Below are 24,053 nucleotides of genomic sequence, written 5' to 3'. Positions count from 1 at the left end.
AGCCTAACTATTGGGCCTTCTCTGGTCCTCTTCCCTCCAGGGGAGAGTGAGTGTATACCATACCTCTGCCTCTGCTAGAGGGGCAGGGAAGAGCTGGGATTGCTGTGGGTGCCCTTCGCCTGTTGTGAAGTTCCAGGGACCATCCTTCAGTGGTAGCTGAGAGACTGCATCGGGCAGAACCCTGCCTGGTTACTGTGCTGTACAGAGAGAGACAATAAACTGTTACCAGCAGGTATATGCACCACACATGAACTGTAATGGACAAATCTCCCACTGGGTGGGGGAAACACCGTTGAATATACAAAAGTAATGGCATCTAAAACTGGCAGTACTTGACAACAGCTTAGTGGCTGTAACAATGCACAGAACATGCCCCCTGCAGTGTGTCCCTTCCTTACCTGTTTACTTCTGATCGCCGCCCTCTAGCTGCGAGTCAAGATCCTGTGTCTTTAAGGATTCTGAAGCAAGCAACACCATCTTGCTTCCTGGCAAACCCTGCCCTCTTCCTCCTGACAGGAAGTAAGCCTCTCTTTGACTTTCTCTTTGCTATTAGTCATTTGCTGCCTGCCCTGGTGCCTGCTAGTACTCATCGCATGCTGTTCCTGCCTGGACCTCCTTGGGACCTTTACTTATCTCCTTTGGATTCCGGAAGACTGGGACAGTCACTCATATACTACTAAGGTTAGTTTACCGTCGGGTAGTGTAGGTACCTGCTTAGTAGGGTTCACCTTGACGTGGTAGCAGGCTTATAATTCCTTGGCCAATGGATTAGACTAAGAACCCTTATGTTATGTTTAGTTTCGCTGCACCTTGCTGTTTCTGGCACTACGCCTTTAAGAAGGCTGGACGTCCTCCAAGAAGCAATTCCCTTGTGCTCTGGACTCCATGCCCATGTTCCTGTTCCATGTTCCTGGTTTCCGTTTCCAGACTCCTGTGCTGAAGCGTTGGCTTCCTGCAACCCCCGCGTTGGTGCCTGAGAGCAAGCGCACTCCCGCTCTGCTGTCAGAGCATACGCGCGCGTGCAATTGGATCACTCGTGTCTCTGAGTAGGCACCACACCTCCGGATGCGTCGTGCATTCTCATGCACGCGGCGCGGTCACGTGACTACGTGCACCGATCCCCAGCTGCGCGGCAACTCACTCCCTTCATATCCCCTGCGGCCTCCCCACCACGCTATTGGGTCCCTTCCCTTTCCCTGCGCTTGTGAGGAGAGCACACGCGTGACTGTGGCTCAAGTAAATTGTGTTGTTCTTTTTAATTACTTATTTTAAGCATTTATAATGCTTTTTTTTTTTTAATTCACTAATATCTGAATCAAAATCATCTGTCTTGCAAATGACCTTGCAGTGAATGTTACCCGTGCTAATAAATAACTTGTAAGATAATTAGCTCTCAAGGGACATTCACTTGCAAGTGTGATGTTGATATATTTACATAGGAGTATATACATTCCGAGTCCAAAATGTTTAAACACGTTAAATGCCAGCAGGTTGAAAATGAGCTGTAAATAAGTATGATTCACTGTTTTTTTGTTTTTTTAATTATTGTCATTTCATTATGTTTCCATACTGTACTTTATTGTGAAATTCTCCCGCAATTTTCTATTTTTGAGAAATATTGATGTTAAAACATATTTCCTGTACTCTTATACATGGTCATTATTGTGATTTTCTAAAACAAAATAACTGGAGGATTTCACAATGGTTTGTGTACTGTATATAGTAAGACCTACTTTGTATGTAAACTCTATGCGCCCCCCTCCCCCACCCCCCCCAAAAAAAAAACTTTAATAACAGAATTAGTGGAGCTGCAGCTTTAAATATATATAAAAAAACGCCTCTACAAAAAAGCTAGCTAACCAATTCATGCTAAAGAAAAATAGTAAATTCACATAAAAAGCACATTGGATACATTAAAGCTACATAGACTTGTACAGTTGCAGTAAAGCCAAGAGAAAATATACGTCAACAGTCAAACATTCAGCATGTGATAAACTTGCCATTGATGTAACCTACAAATATCCCATATTGGAATAATTAAATGTCATCGTCTTTATTTACTTACATTCAGCTTAACTAGATAAGAAGAAAATGTATGTGCTCTTTAGATAACAAGTGACAAATTTCACTTATGCCATCCAATGAACTCAAAAACACACGTAGTGGTAAGGATTGCGTTTAATTCAGCCAGAATTGGAATATTCACAGATACTTTCTTCAGAAAAGGGGACTCTGTCAGGATTAAAAGATTGATGCCATTTAATATAACCATGCCCCTTATTCAATAGGCCGTGAAGCTGCTTCCCTGCTCTATAGAAGTTGTTAGTCCCATTAATTTTATTGACGCCGATCTCTTTTCAGGAACAGGGAATTAGCTGCACAACATATTGAATAAGGGCCAAGTCCCTATTCCGTTTGAGAGAGAAGCAGGGTAACACGTAGTTGTCCATGCATTCATTTCCACTCACGGGAAGTTGCTGCACTGTTAATTGTGTTACCCCACCTCTCGCCATATTAAATAGTGGGTATTCTTGGCATGGTGTGTCGTGAGTTGACTGATGTAGCCCAAATAACTTACCATTTACTAAGCTTCTGGTTGTACATTGCTAGTGGTGAGAGGTTAAGTAAAAAATCGAGAAAAAAAGAAAGTATATCAAAAATTAAACATATCAAATATGCATAAAGATTTATGCATCAAACATTTTCAGTCACAGTAACAGTGTTTTCCATTAAAATCCGTAAACCATTTTCATTGTTTTATAATTGCATTCTTTTAGATTGATTCTTCTACAAAATCTGCGAATGAGAAGAAATGGCGTGCAATAGCCGAAGAAATAAAGCATATTTTCAATACCGCTGTTAAATTACTTCAAGAAAAAGGAAAACTGAAATCCAGCCAAACAAAGAGATATCTATCATCGGGTAACAATTCTTTCTATGTCATTTTTGTCTTCTTGAAAGCAACAATCAACTCTACAAATGGTTCTCTTAATCTTACCTGAGCTGAAGGGTCTCCAAAGCAAAACCTCCATTGTTTTACCACTGGGAACCCATCTGGTACAGGAGATATTTACTGCTGATGTCAAGCAGTAAAAAAGGACAGCCATCGAACGAGGGAAATACTGTGCATTATTACTTTGTTCTCCTTCATTCAATTGCTGATCTACACTGCTACAAAATCATAAGAAGATTGAGTTACAGTATACTTTTTCTACTGTACTGCCAATGACAGTGCTCTTCAACTAGTTTAGTAAGGGGTAGGTATTGGGAAAAAAAATTCAATTAGGAGGGTCTGAGAGGAGGGAAGGCGGTCCTCTCATGGAAAAGTGGCACCCAGTCTGTCAAAGGGGCTTGTGTAGGATATGGGTGCTTGTGTGGGACAGACACTGGGGCTATAGAGCATAGAAGCAAATGTGGGAAACAATGGGGGTGTTCAGGGAGACATGGGGGGCAAGGAGGGTTCAGGGGGTGACATGGGGGGAAACTCTGGAGGTCACAGATGACTGAGGGAAACATGGGGATACACGAGTAGTGCTGTGGAAGATTTGAGGGGTGTGAGGGACATAGGGCAAAATGTGGGAACTTGGGGGAGCAGTGGGGATGTGAGGGGAGCTTTAGGGGCAGATGCAAGGAACATAAGGCACTTCGGAGTGGCTGTAAGAATTACCTGTCTCTGGTCTGTCACTGCCTCTCACATTTCTCTCCAGAGCAGGGGGCGCTGCAACTGTGCATCTGACCCTGTCCCTACTCCTTCCCGACAATGCAATGATTATTACTGTATGTATGTTTTGTACATGGAATTATAGTACAATAAGTGCAACAAATAAGAACAGACAATAGAAAAGGAAATCCCTGCCCCGGAGAGTTTTCAATCTAAGTGATATGATGGGAAATTTACAGAGACAGCAGGTGAGGGAATATGTGCAGTCGATGGCAGTCACTGGTAGAAGTGACTGTGGGTGTGGGACAATAGCCATGAGTCTAGGCTATTGGAGTGCTTCATTAAAGAGTGAGTTTTAAGGTTTGTCTTAATGGTGGAGAGAGAAGGTTCTTGGCACATGCTGAGGGTGAGGGAGTTCCACAGGTAAGGGACAGAGAGGGAAAAAGGTTTAAGGCGAGAGAAAGCAGTAGAGGTGAAAGTGGTGGAAAGGACACAGTTCTGGGTAGAACGCAGGAAACAAACAGGGGCATAGTGAGAAATCAAAGCTGATATGTAGGGGGGAGCAGATGAGTACATAGCCTTGTAGGTAAGGTGGAGAACTTTGTGAGTGAGCCAAAACTTGAAGCCAGGAGAGTGATTGTAGGAGGTGATGAGCAGGGACTGTTTTGGGAGAAAGTGAAATTATTCTAGCAGCAGAATTTTGGATAGATTTCAAAGGAGAAAGTTGAGAGGCATGTTAGCATTATGTTACAATAATCCAGACGGGAGAGGATAAGGGCATGCATTAGCGGTTTAGCAGTAACGTGACAGAGTAAAGTGCGGATCTTGGTAATATTACGGAGGTGACAAGTGTTAGCCATGCTGTGAATGTAAATGGAGAAGAAAAGGGAGGAGTCAAATTTCTTGCCTAAACAACATGCTTTGGTGACTTGATAGATGGTAGAACCATTTACGGTGATGGAAAAAAAGGTTATTGGGACAGGTTTAGGGGGAATTATGAGGATCTCAGTTTTAGTTATATTAAGTGTAGCCCTGTGTAATTTTGGTGTTACATGCCTCTCTCCTCCTGTGCAATAATCCCTGTTAAAAGGGCAGGTTCGCCAGGAGTAATCATGAGGTTTGCCCTCATCCCCTGTGATGTGTATTGTGTAGTGAAGGAAGTGACATAATGCTCTGTGTCCAATTACAGTGACACAGGGGTGGTGCCTACTGGAGCTATATAGTATGCAACACTGCCTGAATTTTTTATGTGTGTGTGTGTGTGTGTGTGTCATCCCACTTGAATGAGATTGTCTGACCCAACACACTGCCATGGCTCTGGCAAGAATTGTGGCCATCCCCTAGGGGAGAGGTGGGCAGACTATTCCCCTTACTCTATTAGAGAGTAAGGGAAGAGCAAGGACAGCTTCTAGGGCCCTAACTAGGAGTGGTGTCCAGGGACTTCCTTGAGGTGGGCAACCTTTATGATGACTGGCTAGAGACCGGCCGCAATGATGGGCAGTCTGCCACTAAAGATGTTAATAAAGGATGTCCAACATGAAAGAACCTTCTTGCCTGAGAGTGGAGTCATTCAGGGAGAAGCTGCACCCAGAGGGTCCCTTTCAGAGACTCCTCCCTGCTGTCGTGGGGACCTGTAAGAGATGGAGGTGCTCTACCAGAAGTGAGTAGTTCTCAGCATTACCTCATGAGCCAGTCCTGATGTATTTCCCCATATCACGCGGAAGACTCAGGAGTTCTGTAAGCCAGCAGGTGCACCACACTACATTACATGTAACATGGGGCAGTTTCCTCACATAAGGGGCCAATGTGAGAATGGGGGGGGGGGGGGGAAACACCGTTACATTTTTGGAGGCACTGCTGAGATATCATCAGGACAGGCTTTTAGCTAGGCGAACTGATGTAGGACTATGTATGCTACCAGGAAAGTGCTGCGGAGGGAAGGGAGCCTAGGGGTAGTCAGAGGTAGAATGTCTGCTCACAAAGCACACCCTAGATGCCCCTGTATGGTGTAAAGTAGATCTGGAGACAGGGCTATTGCTGTTCTAGTCACCTTGAGGCAGCTAGTCCTAGGATGCCTAAGGGGGTAGTCTGGTTAACGTGGGTCAGGAACTCCTGGGAGGGTCTGCGCTAGGTGTAGCGAACAGTAGGTGATGCCCTAAGTACTGCATGGAGAAGCCCAGAGTACTTCTAGCCAGTAACCAGACTACTAACCACAGAGCACAAATACTGGACTGATATCGTGTACAGCATACACAGAAAGAGTTTATCCTAGCATGAGTTAGTGCAACATAATTGAGTAAGACACACTTGCGATACATGTAGAGGTGCACTGGCATACTTTATTGCATCAAAATGGCGACTGCCCAGCAGAGGAGCACTATGTGCGATTGCAGAGAAAAAGTAAAGATGGCGACAAGTGATGAGGTCCCGCGCGGTGCAGAGAGCCCGAAATGGCGGTTCGCGCTAGAGATGGGAAGCGCACGTGCTGTGCGGACAGCGGAGGAACTGTGTGCGGAGACGCCTATACTGAGTAGGATGTGGAGTGGCGCGAAAGCCGTGGCCGCGCCTTTATTGTCCTGCCTGAATTCCCGGGATGCAACCCAGGAGGATAGCTGTGAGGACATTGCCATTATGTGTGAGAAGGCGGATGGAGTATCTGATTGCCAGATGGTGATTACTACTCAAGTCACAACTGCTGTTAGTCGGGATTGCAGAGCGATCCAAAATGGCGGCTCCCGCTTCCCTGGGAGACCGTGTGGGCTGTGTGCAGAAAATGATTTTGCAGGAACTTGGCCGGGAGTGGCGCGAAAAAGAGAACCCCACCCTGATCGGGGAAGAGGCGCGAAAGCCATGGCCGCGCCCTCCTGGGATGTGACAGAATCAGAGCCGATTCTGGGTCATGACGTGAAGCTGTGGGACCCTCCTCTAATCTCCACCAGAGAGAGGGGTCCCTGCAGCTGCCAATGGAAGTCTGAACTGATTAAGGGAGAGAGCTGGATGTGGGCTTCCTGTCCCTCAGTTGCGAAGAGCTGGTGAGCAAGAGAGACTGTTGTGCAGTGTGTCTCCCTTAACCAGTGCAACTAATAACTGTGCCATGGCGGACTTTGACATACACCCTTACCAACTTCCAGGAGGCTTCCTGGTAGTGAAGACAGGTGATAGAGAGATTCTGCGTGCCTATGTATGCAGTGTAGGCTACCGGGCGGAGAAGCCAGCACCACGGCGAGATGCCCTCAATGCGGCATCCACTACTTGTGGGCCGTGGAGCCGTTCGTGCCTGGGCACGCGGAGGCAGGAGGAGATACAGCCATGCTGACGGCTGGGTCCTTGCCAAAAATCAAGAAAGAGGAAGTCGATCCTGGAGAATGGTGATCGCTACTAATGATGGTGCCCAAGAAGGATGGCTCTGAGGCCTACAACCGCAGTGAGAACCTGGAACCTCGCTGCCGGTCCCCTGCGGAGGTACCCTTACCATCCTCGGCATCCGCTTTGTCGGACGATGAGAACGGAAGCCGTGCATCGGTGGTGATGCGCCTACCGGCGGGCCACTACAGCAGTGCTGAAAAGAAGGAAGAGCTACTTACCAGTGGCCTCGAGGCGTTGAGTATAGAAATTCCCCAACAGCATGCGCTGGTGCGGCCGGAGCAGCGGAAGAGTCCCACGGCCGTGGCAACTCCCAGCGTGTCAGAGGAACCACCTGAGATGAGGTTGGAGGAAGAGGATCCCATCGCAAGCCAGCGGAGTGGTGAGATACCCTCTTGGTCAGTGGTGAGATGCCCAAGTGGAGCTGAGGGGCGACATCTAATATCCGGCGCTGGACGTCGAGATGGAGGAGGAAGTTCAGGTGGGGGACCCCACCCAAGATGGCACACCCTCACGAGAGAATGATGATGTCACTTCCGGTAGCCACAGCGGAGCCGACCGGGAGCATCCGTCATTGCAGCTGATCAGTACCAGTTTGTCCCAGGACGAAATGGACAGTTATCGGCAAGCGGTGAAGAATCGGGGCAACAAGAAGAGTGGTGAGCCTGCTCTGCCCAAAGTCACAACAGGTCGTGGCATAGCCAAGTTGTTAATTACGCTGCCGCAACGTAAGAACACTTCCCCATTCCCTCTGCCCAAGGCCACTGCCCATATCCCTGCCCCTGTCACGTCTCCCTCGGGGTCCAGATCGAGCCAAGGGTGGTCTGGGGAGTCATGGGGCACGTCGAAGGAACGGCCTGGGTCGGCCATGGACTGGGGGGACTGTTTTACGTCTGATGAGGGGTCGGGGAGGGAAGTAGTACCTGCTGGGACACCCCCGAAAATGAATCCCACATATTATACCCATATTGTAAGGGGAAGGCCAAAACGTTATGGGACTGACACCCGTTCAAATACTACATCTGGTGTTCAAATACTAGATCTGGTGTCTCTTCTGGTGGAGAGACTGAGGAGTCTGAGACTGCATTAGCAGTAAAGAAGCAGTCCTCGGAGCATAGCACCAAGTGGTGGGCTCCGTTGTATGAGGGGTATTCTGAGTGGTTGGACTGCACCAGATTTATCTTAATGCGGGGAGATGTAGTTGATCACTGGTGGGATGTGGGTGAATACTCGGCTGAGGAAAGCCATGAGGAGTTAGTGAGGAGGTGGGATGAAATCCAGAAGGGAATAGTCATCCCAAAGGGGTCCTCTATACTATATGATCTCATTGCCCTTGAAGAACCACTGTCATGGGCACTGCCAGGCAAAGCAGGGAACAAGAGGTTGGTGAGGATAAGCAGGGCTGAGAGGGCCATAGTAGTGAGATATAAGCAATCTCATGGATTGGAGTATCCTTATGTTCCCGAGCCCCTAATGCAGGAGATAGAAGACAATCGGGGTAGCTGGCTAAGGGAAGCAGTGGAGGACTACCTCAAGTCCAAGTCTAGCTACTCTGAACACCACACAGAGGCTAGGATATGTTATCTGATGAGGGTTTGGAGTGTCGGGCGCAACATTTACATGCATAAGATGGAGTATAGACCAGAAAATGGGCCGCCTAGATCATACAGTATTACGATTATTGATCACAACGGGCGAGAGGTAAAGAAGCCTGACCCCAGACATTACTATTGAGGTTTGGATTCTCCTAGGGAGTAATCTTAGTAGTATACTATCTGTGGTAATATGAGGTTCTGAATACAATAATGCAGTTATGATGATTAGGCATTATGTTGAATTATGTATGGTGTGTGCTAATGTATTTTGTATTATTGATACTGTTATTTCCTGTATGTTTTGCAGTTGCCTGTTTGAAGGAAGGCCCCGCAAATTTAGGACCAAGTGGGGACCATTGGATCCACCAGAGGGAGATTGTAGCCCTGTGTAATTTTGGTATTACATGCCATCTGTGCAATAATCCCTGTTAAAAGGGCAGGTTTGCCAGGAGTAATTATGAGGTTTGCCCTCATCCCCTGTGATGTGTATTGTGTAGTGAAGGAAGTGACATCATGCTCTGTGTCCAATTACAGTGACACAAGGGTGGTGCCTACTGGAGCTATATAGTATGCAACACTGCCTGAATTTAGTGTGTGTGTGTGTCTCATCCCACTTGAATGAGACTGTCTGACCCAACACACTGCCAGGGCTCTGGCAAGGATTGTGGCCCTACCCTAGGGGAGAGGTGGGCAGACTATTCCACTTACTCTATTAAAGAGTAAGGGAAGAGCAAGGACAGCTTCTAGGGCCCTGACTAGGAGTGGTGTCCAGGGACTTCCTTGAGGTGGGCAACCTTTATGATGTGCGACTAGAGAGCGGCCACAATGATGGGAAGTCTGCTACTAAAGATGTTAATAAAGGATGTCCAACGTGAAAGAACTTTCTTGCCTGAGAGTGGAGTCATTCAGGGAGAAGCTGCACCCAGAGGTTCTCTTTCAGAGACTCCTCCCTGCTGTCGTGGGGACCTGTAAGAGATGGAGGCGCTGTACCAGAAGTGAGTAGTTCTCGGCATTACATCATGAGCCAGTCCTGATGTATTTCCCCATATCACCGCGGAAGACTCAGGAGTTCTGTAAGCCAGCAGGTGCACCACACTACATTACATGTAACATGGGGCAGTTTCCACACGTAAGGGGCCAATGTGAGATTGGGGGGGGGGAGGGGAAACACCGTTACATAAGTTTAAGGCGACAGAGTATCATCCACAAGGATATAGCCAGGAGGCAATCCGAGACATGGGACTGGATTGCAGGTGTGAGGTTAGGGTCGGATAGATATATCTGCGTGTCATCTGCATAGAGATGATATCTAAGGCCAAAAGAGTGGATGAGATCACCAAGTGATATTATGTAGAGAGAGAAAAGGAGAGGGTCCTAGAACAGAGCCCTGAGGAACACCAATAGTCAGATCAAAAGAAGACGAAGACATATTAGCAACACAGACTGAAAATATGCAATGGGAGAGGTTGGATGAGAACCAGGATAGAGCTTTGTTACAGAAACAAGGGAGTTTAGAATATGAAGGAGAAGAAAGTGATCAATGTATCAAAGACAGCAGAGAGATCAAGTAGGATTAGTAGGGAAAAAATACCATTACAGTATTATTATCTTTTGTTTATAACACACCAACATATTCCATAGAGCTGTACAATAGGGTTGGAGGAAGAAAACAATAAAATAACAAACGTAAACGTACATTGTTATAGTAGGTAAGGAGGGCCTTGCGCCAAGGAGCTTACATTCTATAAGGAAGGGTAAATGGAAACAAGGTACAGTACAGGGGGGGGGGGTACATTAGATGAACAGAAGTTATACATTCAGTTTACAGACATTTCATGGACAGTTAGAGATAATAAATGATTATGGGAATTGTAACAGAGCATCTCTAACATAAGCGATCGGCAGCAAACATCTGACGCCCCTTTGCTGCTGCTGCCGCCTTTGGGGAGATTTGTGTTGTCTCATATCAAAGAAGTCCTGAATTGCAGTGAAAAAGTCAGAGGGGGAGGAGAAGGTGACAATCTACAAGTTTTTCATTCTGTGTTTTTCCTTTCTTGATTAAATTAACCCTGTCCATGCTGGCTTAGTGGACAGGAGCAGTGAAGGTGAAGCATGGTTAGGAGACTCTCTTTGGGGATACTTGTGTGGTCTCATATCAAAGAACTCCTGAGGTGTAGTGATGGGTTTTGGCTTCATGTAGATCATTGGCTACTTTAGTGAGCACACCCTCTATTGAGTTAGCTATACGAAAGCCAGAATGTAAAGTGTCCAGGAGGCCATGGGAATTAGGAAAGTTGATCATACGGGAGAACACAAGATGTTCTAGCAGTTTGGAGAAAAAAGGCAGGAGGGATACAGGTTGTTAGTTAGTACTGTCCCACACTTCTCCTCTTCCGCACTGCAGAATAGTTCAAGAGAGGATTCTAGACAGTAATAATCATTGAAGCAAGCAGCTTCCCAGAGGCAGTGTGGTGAAGGTCCGGTTTCTTGTTGCATCTTCCCTCTCCCTCCACACCAAAGAGAAAGAGAAGACATTCATGCAAATGAATGTGCATTGATTTACAGTAGCTTCTTTTGCAGTCTTGTATTGATCAATTTGCTGCTTTTAGAGGCCAGAAATACATTACTTAACAGGGCTCTGCTTGCTTCATTTGTGTGGAAGAGAAATAGGCACGTTTTTATTGAAGTCTTGTGGCTGTAAAACTGGAGCAAAATGTGAGCAACAAAACATCATCAGATTTATCAGAAAAAATAAATCCCATGAAAAACAATAGCTTTTCCCAGAGTTTAATAATTAACCCACATGAATCACTGTTTTGCAACATAAATGTACGACCTGAGTCAGAAACAAATCTACTATAAACGTACAGGCGATTGTTTAAAATTCATTTTTCGCCTTGTACAAATCCTAACCATTAAATAATTAACTTATATTTATTTAGCAAATATTCTGTAATAATGTGAAATCACTCAGAAAGGAGTAGCACTTTCTGTGCTGTTGTATAATTTGTGATGTGTTAAATAGTTTTATAAATGTAAGACCGGCATATCAAATTGTTTCAATTCACTATCAGGATAGTGATGTATGTGTTACCAAAACTATGGCTAACTTGAAGAAAATAAAAAAAGGGGTCAAGTCTGATGTACAGATGCAGCGGCTGTTATTCGAACAAATCACGGAGCCGTTTTCGTGTGCTCTGCTGTATTCCACGCGCATTAACGCGGCCAATCACACCAGGCACCCGTGTTTATCGCGGTTGCTTTGTTTGCATTTCATGGATTCTGTTTCTTTGTGTAGCCCTCTTTCCTGGTAACTATATGGGTCTACTGGTGCTGCATATACCTGTGGCTCACAGAGATCTGAGCCTCTGCTAACTGGGAGCCTGGAGCAACAATAAGTAACTTGGCAGCGCCTCCACTTGCCCAGGATCCCCAATAAGTGAGATGTTCCTGAACAAGAATAACAATGACAGTCCACAACTCTGTAACCTTTTACTATATAAGTGTGGAACATATGGATATATGTGAATCAGATGTACACCGTGAACAGCATATACATAAATAACATAGCAATAACCTTACAGCAATATAATGCACACACAATATATAATTGTCCTTGAGTAGCAACCTGTATACCAGTGGCTTTGGCCATGCTCCAACGCGGAGTAGTGTTCCATCTCCACCACCGTGTGTACTCCACACCGTGTCCAATGTACTGGACCAGTTCCTTGGTCACTCAACCCTCAGTGTCCCCAAAGAACCCTCCCCCAAGGCTTGATCCATGCCTGCAAGTGCCGGTGTTGGTGCACTTATAATAATACCTGCCGGGCGCTCCAGCACCCGGTAGCTGTTACTTCGAAAAGGATCAGCCAATCCAGCGTTGTCTCTCTCAAGTGCTCCTTCACTGGTAGAGGATCTCTCACGAGTCTTGACTTGCATCCAGTAGCTTGATCCCAAACTACCAAACACCTTGTAGCGCAGGAATATACTGTGTCCCTGTCTGCTACTATCAGTAAAGGGTATGATGTCCCTATCTAGGGCTGTTCTCTGCAGTACCACAAGCTAATGGTGACTCAGGGCCTGTGCTGGGGACTGGGGGAATTCCTGGCCTATGCAGTGGGTCACTGACCCCCTGCAACACACACCTCCTCTCCCCTTTCTCTCCCAGGACTCACTGACTATCGTGGTCTCTGCTGCACCTTCCCTTTCCTGCTTGCCAGCAATCCTCACACTCTATTGGCTGCCTGGCCCCCTTTGACCCTGCTAAGGCTCATGGGAATTGTAGTCCCAGTTCAGAGCCTCTTCTCCATTGGCCAACCGTTCGCGCGTTTATACTGCGCATGCACGACCTACCAAGAGCCTCCCGCAGCACATCTACACAGCGCATGGGCAAGGACACAACATGGCGCCAACCTGTACTTGCTGGGCCGCCGCGGGGCCTCCGAAGCAACGGAGCGCTCCCTGCTTGGCCCCCACCTTCTAGGCTTGTCAGCGGCTCTGCCGCCTGACTCCGGCGGCACCCGCAATACCCCCAGCAGCGGAGGTAACGAGGGGGCCAGGTGAACCCCATTACATTTGTGTGCAATGAAATGAATGAATTGCAATGTGTACAGTACTGTGCTACTGTGTCAATTTCAGGTTTTTAAAAACCAGGACACTAAAATGCCATTTTCTGCACTCGCGTCTTAAGGCGGTACGGTTGGAAGAAATCACGCACCATGACGTGAGTATTCCGAGGTATACACCGCGTGAAGTGTTCGAATAACGGCCGCTGCATCTGTAAACTAGATAACCAGTATACCCACCGCTGTAAAAGGTAAAGGGTTTAAAGGTTCTCAAACTTATAAACAAAGACGGAAACCCAAATCCTCTAATTTCCACTCTTTACCATATTTTATTTGTACAAAGAATCAATATGATTCAAATCCACCAATCCACTAATAAAACAAGAGAGATAGAGAAAAGTGATCATATGTAAAAATTGTCGGTTCATACCATAATTTCTTAAGTGCAACGCCGCAGTAGAGTAAAAAGTTTTAATATATTTGCAGTGCTCACACTTTTCAATGTAAACATTTAAATGGGTGATATATAGGTACTCAACATTCTATAGTTGATCTTCACACAATATCACACATAGGGAAAACAAAGGTACATGTACAATATGTTCTATACTTATACTTCCAAACATAAATGATTAATGGTAGCTGCGAGCTTTTACTGCTCTTTAGTACAAAAACACATGCAGTATAAACGGGATAAGAATAAACCACTATATGAGGCTTTACTCATCATCTGAATAGGTGAAATGGCACTATATTTTTGCAACTGGAATACCAACACGAGCCATTTGTTTACTGGGCTTTAATAAATGGCCACCCGCAGTAATGATGTACCATTGCACGACTGCTAAAAATGTACTTTCATAAGATTTTCTTTATTGGGGTGCAGTAATTCGACTCTTGTTGAAAAGTTTCAGTAACAAAATAATGGCAACAAGCTCATGTACTGATCGTAGTGCATATATGCATGTAGTACTGTATACATGTTGGTATACATAATGTCCAAGTGAAGTATACTAATGAAAATAAAGTAGTGTAATCTTATATCATCACCCATATACATGTTTTTTTTTTATTTGTAATAGGTAAAATGCAAAAAAACACTACATATTACTGTTCTTCATGCATACCCGCATGCAGTAATGTTGTTACACTAAAGCTGAAAGTGCACCCGTACACTATTAATGAACAACCGCACGTAGTGAAGAAATATACAACAATATGTCTACTGCAAAGAATACACACAGGGCCAGCTTGATGGCGGTTCCATCGGTGCCACTGCACCGATCCCCACGGTTATAGAGGCCCCGCACTCTTCCTCACACCAATGAAACTAACTGCCGGGAGAGAGCGCGGGAGCCTCTGTAAGTGTCTCTTACCTTCTCCGAAGTTGCATCTCCTCTTGCAGCGTCACATTATCTTGGCGCTTCAATGGTACATGGTGCCGCATTGCCATGACAACGTGATCTCACATGACATCATGAGGCCGTGTCATAGGAGGAGAAGATGCCTGTCTGGAGAAGGTAAGAGGCCCCTCCAAAACCCCACTGCACCATGCCCCGCATAACTCCTAGCCTGCCATCATTACTCATTAATGCAAAAACATTTCCATTCACATTATTATATACCATCATACACTATAAAGCAAATCAATCCTGATGATCACAATTCACTGTAACATTGTATGTAGTAGCAGTCCTGAATCATTCCATCATTCTCAAATGGTAATGTTCTCAAACACAGATTTGCAGATTCTTCTCCACCATAGGCCTCACGTAGGACACAGACTCAAACCTGTACTCCTCACAATCACTAAAATAAATGTTCATGCAACATTTAAAGAAAGAAAACATGTAAGAAGTAAATAACCCTTTTTAAAATGCAGAATATACAAACCCTTTGTCAAATTGGATTTAACATACTGTATCTGACATATATATATTTATTTAGCCTCCTGCTGCAATGAAAATCTGTCTAAATGACCTCTTGTAGTCCCCATTTTTATACTGCATGATCAATTACAATAAAGGAGCGACTCCTTCTGTTTCCTTCACGACATCTCCACACATGTCTAGCAGCTGGCGTATTATTTTTATTTTTCCCATCCCTCATATTCTTACCCTGAATTCACGTTTTGTTTTTCCACATATTTCATGCCATCAATATATAGAAGCATATAAATTACCCCACGTGTTCTGTAATTTATTTCTAATAACACATTTGGCATTTTCTTCTCTGCTAAAAATCATAAAAGTAATTGATTGTTCTCCTAATAAATTCACAGACCTCATTTATATGTTAGATTTAAAAGCTCGGGTTCCCTGTGCTATGTAATGACGATGCACCAGTATATATCTTAGATTCTATGAATCCAGACACACAATGAACTAATATATTTCCAAAATCTTTTGCACATGATTCCATTGTGCATTACAAGTACCAATGAAGCATACTTTTTCCTTATATTCCTTCTTATACTTGTTCATCAATAGTTTATTGCTAGTCAAAGATGTGGCTCTTTTATAAGTCTTGCTAACCATCCTTTTACTATACCAACGTGCAAGAAACCGCTCACCCAGTGTATATGCTTCTAGCTCAAATAATTGGTCAGTCAAACATAAACTCCCCAATTGGGATACTTTTAAGTTAAAGTATAGGATGACGACTAGTGGCATAAAGTATACTGTTGACAGCTGTTGGTTTATGATGAACTGTTGTAGACAGCCCTCCATTATTTTCTTGTTTAAAGGTACGATCTAAAAAATTGACGGAATTTATTTCAACAGTCATTGTTAGTCTCAAATGGAAATCGTTCATATGTAGAATGTTTACAAATTCCTAAAGCAACGATAAATTGCCCTCTCATATTAGCAATATATCATTTATGCAGCTGATACAGAGTGAAATAATGATAATACAGAGTGATAATAATAGATCAGTCTACATTGGCAGCTTGTCACAAAAGACACAAAACTGCTTCCTCAAGCCCAGTTAAATACTAGCGTATGTGGAGACATAAAGCCCCCTCAGAACTTTCTTCCAATTGTAAATAGTTTTACAATTCAATAAAAATAGAATATAAATTCTATTAAAGCCAAAGAAAACAAATTGGGTGTGAACCCCCCTCGCACCCAAATAAGAACAAACTGGCTGTATACCATACTTATGTTCAATGCTGGTGTACAGCGACTCTACGTCCAGCATTACCAGAAAGCTGCTAGACTTCATTGTAATATGCTACGGTCTGCATAAGCTCAAGTGTTTAAGGCAGTGAGACCACAAACTGTTCTTCATAGATGATCACTGTCTCAGTCAAACACCCAATTCCGCAGACGAATGGGCACCTCAGCTGGCATTCTTTATGAACTATCGCTATGCTGTAAGTAGCAGTAAATATGGTTCTTTTACTGCTAGAAATTCAGATTCTCTTTTTTAAATCACATTTCTGTAACATGTGTAGCCGGGTCTCCCTGTCCCTCCCTTACCTCCGATGCGGGAGCAGAGCAGGTGGATGCTACGGGCAGCTTCAGCGGGTGCTTGTGGCATGTGGGCAGTGGAGAGAGGGAGCTCCGGTGCTTCACGGTGCATTCGGCAAGCAGGGGCACCACATTGCACAGTAGAAGCTCGCACATGCGCAGAGAGTTCCGACACTTCGGCGGGTCTTTAGAGAGTGGCGCGCTTGCGCATTGGTATAGCAGCAGCGGTGGCCATGTTAGATACTGCCCCGCAAGGGAACAACACATCCCAGGATCCCGTGGGACGGGCCGATCACGTGATGCAGTGTTAGCTAATAGGACAGTCAGATCCACGGTGAAGGGACAGGCAGTTTGGCGCGAAGGAGCGTGAAGAGGCAGTTGGAGCCAGGACACAGAAGGGGAAGGTAGGGTCTGGGTGTCAGTGACTCCCAGACTAGGCCCAGATTGCCCCTTAGGTCCCAGATAGGCCCCACTCACGTGTAGATTGTGGCTGCTACAGGGAAAGGCCCTTAGATAGGGACAATTCCCCAGTAGTTTGTCAGTGACAGGCATCAGCAACAGGACGCCACGCGGTGAATTGCAGCCTGTGGTCTGGGACAAGACCACCAATGTATTATCAGAGACTCTTAAAGGTGAGATCCTCCAGCAGGAGTTCACCCCATGCAGAGGCGGACGTCTTCACCGACGACGACATCGCTGGATCAGTGAATCCCGTTTACTATTCGGCAGTACCCGGGTGCTGGAGTACCTGGGCAGGTACTGCAACAAGTGCACCAACTGTGCACGGTATAGCGCTATTCTACACATACTTTCAGGTGGGCTCTGACATTGGGGGACAAAGACATAAGTGGTATCGATGCCAAGCACCCTATGTACTTTGGGGTCACTCACGGGGTGTATTAGGGTGTGTGTGATATACTGTAGGGTACAGGTCATATGTTATTGTTCAGTAAAGCGTTATTATATACTTGTGTGTGTATTTACTATTTGGGTTCCTGTGAGGGGCTTATCCCGCTACGCTGGGATCCCTCTCAGGTGGAGGCTCTGCACCGATACGAGCAAGAGATCACCCCAGACTCCCAGTGGTGGAGGCTCAGGCTTTCTGGAAGCCAACAGGTAAAGGAACCAGTGGTTCATTTAAGTATGGGGAAAAGGGGCTACATTTGGAGGTACTGCTGAGATTCAGACCTGAGATGCCCGAACTCAGCATATTAAATTATGTCATTCCCTCTGTCACTACCTTCCGGCCGGGAGGTTTATGAATGGGCATTGAAGAGGCAAGTCCCGCCTCAACAGGCGCTTGCCATTGGACAAGTCCCTGCCGACACCTCCTTTTATGACATATGTCTACTGTTAGGTCAGTACCCAGGCCTACGGAACGCAAGGATCCTAGGCCGCCGTACGGACCCTGACAGAGTATGGTGCGCAGTTCTAGTCAGTAGCGGATACGACTTAGTAGAAGAAGGAGGCCCACCCACCTTATGGCTAGATAGCAGGTGTCCTATCATCTACCCAGAAACGCATGTGAAGGCGGAGCCCCCTAGTCACTCCACTGATTTGCAGGAGGCTTCTATGTGTATGTCTTCATCTTCCACAGGGAGTCTTTGCCGGAGTGAGGCCAGTGCCATGTCCTGCCACAGCCGCCGCTCGACTCATGCCAGTCCCAGCTCCCACCATTCAGATGACATACAAATGCTGGCGGAAGCCATAAAGCAGTTGGCGGGGAACAAGAATGAGTCACCTCAATCACAGCACTAATGTAAGCTGAAAACCTTTTCAGGTGTCAAGCCCACTCCAGCAGTAGAAGAGGCCTTTGAAGCCTGGAAGGACTACACTTTACAGGTTCTAGAAGAATGGTCCTGCCCCGACACTGTAAAAAGACAGCGGATAATGGAGTGTCTATGACCCCCCGCATCTACGCTGGTGAGAATGTGCATTGACCAAAATGCAGATGTTACAGCACAGATGCTGGTGGCGTCGCTGACACGGACCTATGGCTTAGAAGAGGACGAAAGCGAGCTCTGGTCCAAGTACTATCGTCTTCGCCAAAAAGAGGGGAAGAACTATCTGAATTTATTCAGCAGATCCAGCTGTTTTTTGGGGACCTACGCTCTCATAAAATCATCAAAGCCTCAGAAGTACACGAGTACTGCTGAAAGCAATTCTGCGGGAGCTATACCCACGCATCACATTGTTGTAATGATTCGGTGCTCCTTACTGCAAGGGGATACTCCTACGCTGGAAGGCCTCTTAGGCATGGTGAAAGAGCATGAAGCTTATACGCGTCTGCATACCTCTAAGAAGCACAAGGAATTTCGCAAGGAAGAGACCAAAGAGGCGGCGGTTCCAAAGCCTAAAGAGACCGAAAGTGCCAAAGACACCTCTACTCTAGTAGCGCCTGCTTCCACCTCCAAGGTGCTTAGGAGCTCAGCTCCTAATCCTGACCTCAATGCCAACCGTGATGTTCGCTGCTACAATTGTGGCCGAAACGGTAATTTCTCCCGAGACTGTTCAAAGACCAGAAAACCCACAACTGGGGCCTCGTCCTTCCCCGTACAGGCGATGCAATTACTCCCCACAATACCCGAGGAGAGCGAGAGCGATCCGGAGCCCAGCCCTTATGAAGCACCCCAACAGGACGCCTACAGTAGGGTGGGGCCAGCTGCGATCACAAGAGTCCTCGTGGAAGGCATATATTCCTCGGCCTTGCTGGATACTGGATCCCAGGTGACCATTGTCTACCGGCCTTTCTATGACCAGCACCTAAAACATCTGGTCTTGCAGTCGGCGGAGAGGATGAAGCTGTGGGGTCTCAGCCAGGAAGACTACCCCATCGACGGTGTGGTGACGGTACGGTTAGATATACCGCAACTGAACACCAACAAGATCCATCCCATGGAAGTGGAGGCCCTGATATGTCCCGGGCCTCAGGAACACCCGAGTTCTCCAATCTTACTGGGGACCAACGCTGATGTGGTGCAGGCCGTGATCTGGGCGTACCTTCATGAGGCAGGCGAACTACCCCTATCCTCTCTATGGATCCATCCGGAACTCAAAGAAAAGTGCTATACGGTCGCGGTACAAGAGGAGTATGGTGAAATCTTCAATCACGAAAAGTGTTGATCGAGATCCCACCAGGGGGAGTGAGCACATGGCAGTGGTAATCAGCTATCTAGAGCGTGATGAAGCCGATCAGTATTTCTCTCTAGTGATCACACCTGCAGAAGACATCAAGAGAGGTACAAGATGGTCCCAGAGATACGGGAATGGAAACCCTCCATTCCAAAGAGAATTATGGTTACCATCCAAAACATTTCACCTCACACTGTACCGTTTGACGTCGGTCAGAGGCTGGGTCGGATATAACCGGTCACAACTGTAGAAACTATGGCGCACGTAAACACCGCTACATGCGAGATGAGCCTGCCGGTTTGCAGTTTGATTTTAGGGATTCGACCATGTCAGAAGACTGGAAGAGACAACTAAGTGCCAAGCTGGAGGAACGCCGGGAGGTGTTCTCCACTAGTGAGATGGACACGGGCTTCAGCAAGAACGCCAGCACACGATTCGGCTGAATGATACCACACCATTATGGTAGCATTCCAGATGTATCGCCCCCAGAGATGTGGAGGACGTGAGAAACGTCCTGAATGAGATGGAGACAGCCACACCTCTCCGATTGTGGTTGTACGAAACAAAAATTAGTTCATTCGCCTGTGAGTGGACTACCGGACCCTAAACAGGCGTATCATCCCTGATCAGTACACTCTGCCGTGGATAGAAGAGATCCTCAACTCGCTGATGGGAAGCCAGTGGTTCAGTGTGCTGGACCTGAGATCTGGGTACTACCATTAGCTCCGAAGACCAGGAGAAGACGGCGTTCGTCTGCCCCCTCAGCTTCTTTCAGTTTACCCGAATGCCCCAATACATTTGCGGTGCCCCAGCAACATTCCAGCAGCTGATGGAGAAGACCATTGGGGATATGAACCCCCGTGAGTGCCTAGTCTACCTCAATGACATCATTGTGTTCAGAAGAACCCTCGAAGAGCACGAGGAACGCCTCCTGAAGTTGTTAAATAGACTGGGAAAGGAAGGCCTGAAGTTGTCCCTGGACAAGTGCCGGTTCTGCCGAACATCAGTCACCTACGTGTGTCACATAGTATCCGCAGAAAGAGTGGCTACCGACCCCTGCTAAGGTCGACGCCGTGGTGAACTGGCCGAGACCAGACAACGTGATGGAGTTGTGATCCTTCCAGGGGTTCTGCGGATACTACCGCCGCTTCTTAGACGGATATTTTAGTAAAGCCAAGGTCCTCAATAACCTACTAAAGATCTATCCAGAGGAACCGCAGCAGAAGGCCGCCTCTCCACGAGCACCCTTCAGAGACAAGTGGACGTCTGCCAGACAGAAGCCCCGGTCCTGGCTAACGCCGATCCGGAGAAACCATACATCATGCATGTGGATGCCAGTTTAACGGGCTGGGAGCTTTACTACACCAGAAGTCCCTGCTGGCCTTCGCCCAGTGGCGTAAGTGAGCTGAAGTCTAACCCCAAGTGAACAGAAAAATCCGGTTCATAAACTTGAGTTCCTTGCCCTCAAGTGGGCAGTAGTGAAGAAACTCCACGATTATCTGTACGACGTTTCTTTTGAAGTCCGAACAGACAAAAACCCTCTGACGTATATCCTTACATCCGCCAAATGGGACGTCACAGGTGGCTGGCGGCCGTCTCCAATTATCAGTTCACCTTGAAATAAAACCAGGGCCTCTAAAAATAGGAGCCAATGCTCTATCCAGGAGACCTGGACTGGGTACGACGCAGGACAACGGCCCCTACGAAGAAATCCCTGGACCCGGGATGCGGGCCATCGTAGAAGACAAAGTTGCGTTCTCCGACCTGCGAGTAGCTGATTCCTTGGGACGCCGACCCAAAGAACTCCCCACTGCCTACTGCCATCCCGACGGCATGGCCATCACCCTGGACACCATCCTAGAGTGGAAGGAGTTAGTACAAGCCCAGATGTGTGATCCTGTGGCAAACGCTATACGCGAGGCCATCCACCAGAATAATCCCTCTTTGGTGAGACGTGCCCCTACCGATACCGTCGCGGTCATCATGCGAGAATGGTAGAAATTCCAAATAGAGCGTGGCCCCCTCTACCGGATCATCCCCTACCATAATCACTCTGACAGAAGTCAGCTGGTTCTGCCCCGAAGCCTGCAGTACCATGTATTGCACTCTCTGCATGTCAACCACGGACACCTGGGGGTGGAAAAGACCTTTGGGTTAGTGAGGGATCGATTCTTCTGGCCCAAGATGTGGGAGTCCGGAAATGCCTAAGGTGATCTCGCCAAAGATTGGGATCTCGCTAAGGGATTAACACACTCTTTGACATAGGGCACTATGCTCGAAACGCGTCAGAGTTTTTTTCATATACCCACCATTTGATGTCTCACATGTCTACCCCTCAATAAATCGTTTTTAAATATTTTTGCTGGGGTGTTGCTACTCCTTTTTTCACTACCCCTGTTTGCTGTGCTGTGCTGTGCTCTGCATTTCTCCATGGAAGAAAACGCTATTTCATACATTATGGTCTGCCGAATCGGATGCACTCCGACCAGGGAAGGGACTTGAGAGCAAGCTCATCAAAGAGCTTCTCAACCTGCTAAATATTCAGAAGTCTAGGACCACTCCATATCATTTAGAGAGAGACGCTCTGCCGGAGAGATTCAACCGAACATTGCTAGACATGCTAGGCACCCTAAAGGGCTTGCAGAAAGCCGAATGGAGCAAGCACGTTGAAGCGCTGGTGCATGCGTACACCTGCACCAGGCATGAATCTACGGGGTACACACTGTACTTCATGATGTTCTGGCTAGAGGCACGACTGCCTGTAGACATCTGTCTCAGGGTAACTACTGATCGGGTACCCAATATGGGTCACTACCGATATGTGAAGCGACTTCAGGGTGGATTGCTAGCTGAAAAGGCTTCAGCTCATTTAAGTGCCTGCAACAAGAGAAGGTATGACCACAAGGTTCGCTATCGGGAACTTAGTCCTGGAGACGCTGTTCTCCTATGCAATTTAAGGATCCCCGGCAAACACAAGCTGGCCGACCGCTGTCGCGACGGGGTCTTCGAAGTAGAATCCCAAATGCCAGGCCTCACGGTCTACCGCTTATGAGACGTGGATGGCTAGCAAAAGGTTTGGCACAGAAACCACTTGTTGCCCATTCCACAAGTGGGAGAAAGTGACTTTGAATCAGAGACCCCAGTAACTGCCCCTGAGCCAAAGAGTCCACGAGACTCCCATTTCAGTAACCGAACCCAATCAAGATCCTTTGGATGGCACATCCACCACCATCACTGGAGACTGGTGGGCACCTCCCGAAGGAGCTCAGGGTAATGATCCCGCACCTCATGTACCCTCACTCATGGCTTCAACAAGCCGTCCTCTGGATCCCAGAAGTCCAACTTTTGTACCAAGTAGAGACTTGACAGAGACTGAGTTGCCACTTAGGGATGGGCCAAGGCCCCAGGACTATGAGAGAGACTTTCCCCAGTGGGAATTACTGAAGAAGAGCCTCGCAGGAGCCAGCGACTGAGACGCCCTCCTAATAGAGTGGCGTACGATTCTTTAGGGGCACCCCATTATAAGTCTCAGCATCTAGCTAGGAGAAAGCTAGCCTCAGTTATCAACATGTTCGTTGAAATGTACAATATTGTCTAAAGTACTGACTGTGTTACTGTAAGTTGTATGCCTACCTGCATTTTTATTATATTAATTGTTATGTGTTACGTTGTCCCAAGCGGGGGCGTTGGAGTCTCCACCAGGGGGGAAATGTAGCCTGATCCCCTTACCTCCGATGTGGGAGTGGAGCAGAGGGAGGCTACGGGCAGCTTCAGTGGGTGGCGTGCGGGCAGTGGAGAGAGGGAGCTCCGGTGCTTCGGAGGCTCCGCGCGCATCTGGCTAGCAGCGGCTGCCATATTGCTAGTCACGCATGCGCAGAGAGTTCCGATACCCCGATGGCCATTAGAGAGTGGCGTGCATGTGCATTGATATAGCAGCAGTGGCCATGTTGATATTGCTCTGCAGGGGAACAACACATCCCAGGATCCCTTGGGACGGGCCGATCACGTGGGCAGTGTTAGCCAATAGGGCAGTCAGATCCACAGTGAGGGGAGAGATGTAGTTTGGTGCGGAGTGCGAGGAGGAAGTTGGAGCCAGGACACAGAAGGGGAATGTAGGGTCTTGGTGTCATTGACTCCCAGACTAGGCCCAGATTGCTCCTTAGGTCCCAGATAGGCCCCACTCACGTGGCTGCTACAGGGAAAGGCCCTTAGATAGGGACAATTCCCCAGTAGCTTGTCAGTGATAGGCATCAGCAACAGGAGG

The 24,053-nt window shown here is 47.1% G+C and overlaps 1 protein-coding gene across 2 annotated transcripts in view; it reads left to right on the top strand.

Annotated features, from left to right (window-relative positions):
- The window catches only part of NWD2 (NACHT and WD repeat domain containing 2), a 262,898-nt gene that overhangs the window by 225,006 nt on the left and 13,839 nt on the right, over positions 1-24,053 (top strand). Inside the window, exon 5 of one of the 2 annotated variants that reach the window (XM_075568018.1) lies at positions 2,778-2,922. The exons of the other annotated variant lie outside the window; for it this stretch is intronic. Within the exon in view, the coding sequence (XP_075424133.1) occupies positions 2,778-2,922 (145 nt within the window). The remainder of the gene's footprint in view (positions 1-2,777; positions 2,923-24,053) is intronic. 2 annotated transcript variants of the gene reach the window in all.

Source organism: Ascaphus truei, chromosome 1 (genome assembly GCF_040206685.1).
Source record: "Ascaphus truei isolate aAscTru1 chromosome 1, aAscTru1.hap1, whole genome shotgun sequence".
In the NCBI taxonomy this organism is placed as follows: domain Eukaryota; kingdom Metazoa; phylum Chordata; class Amphibia; order Anura; family Ascaphidae; genus Ascaphus; species Ascaphus truei.
This window is presented reverse-complemented; position numbering and strand designations above follow the sequence as displayed.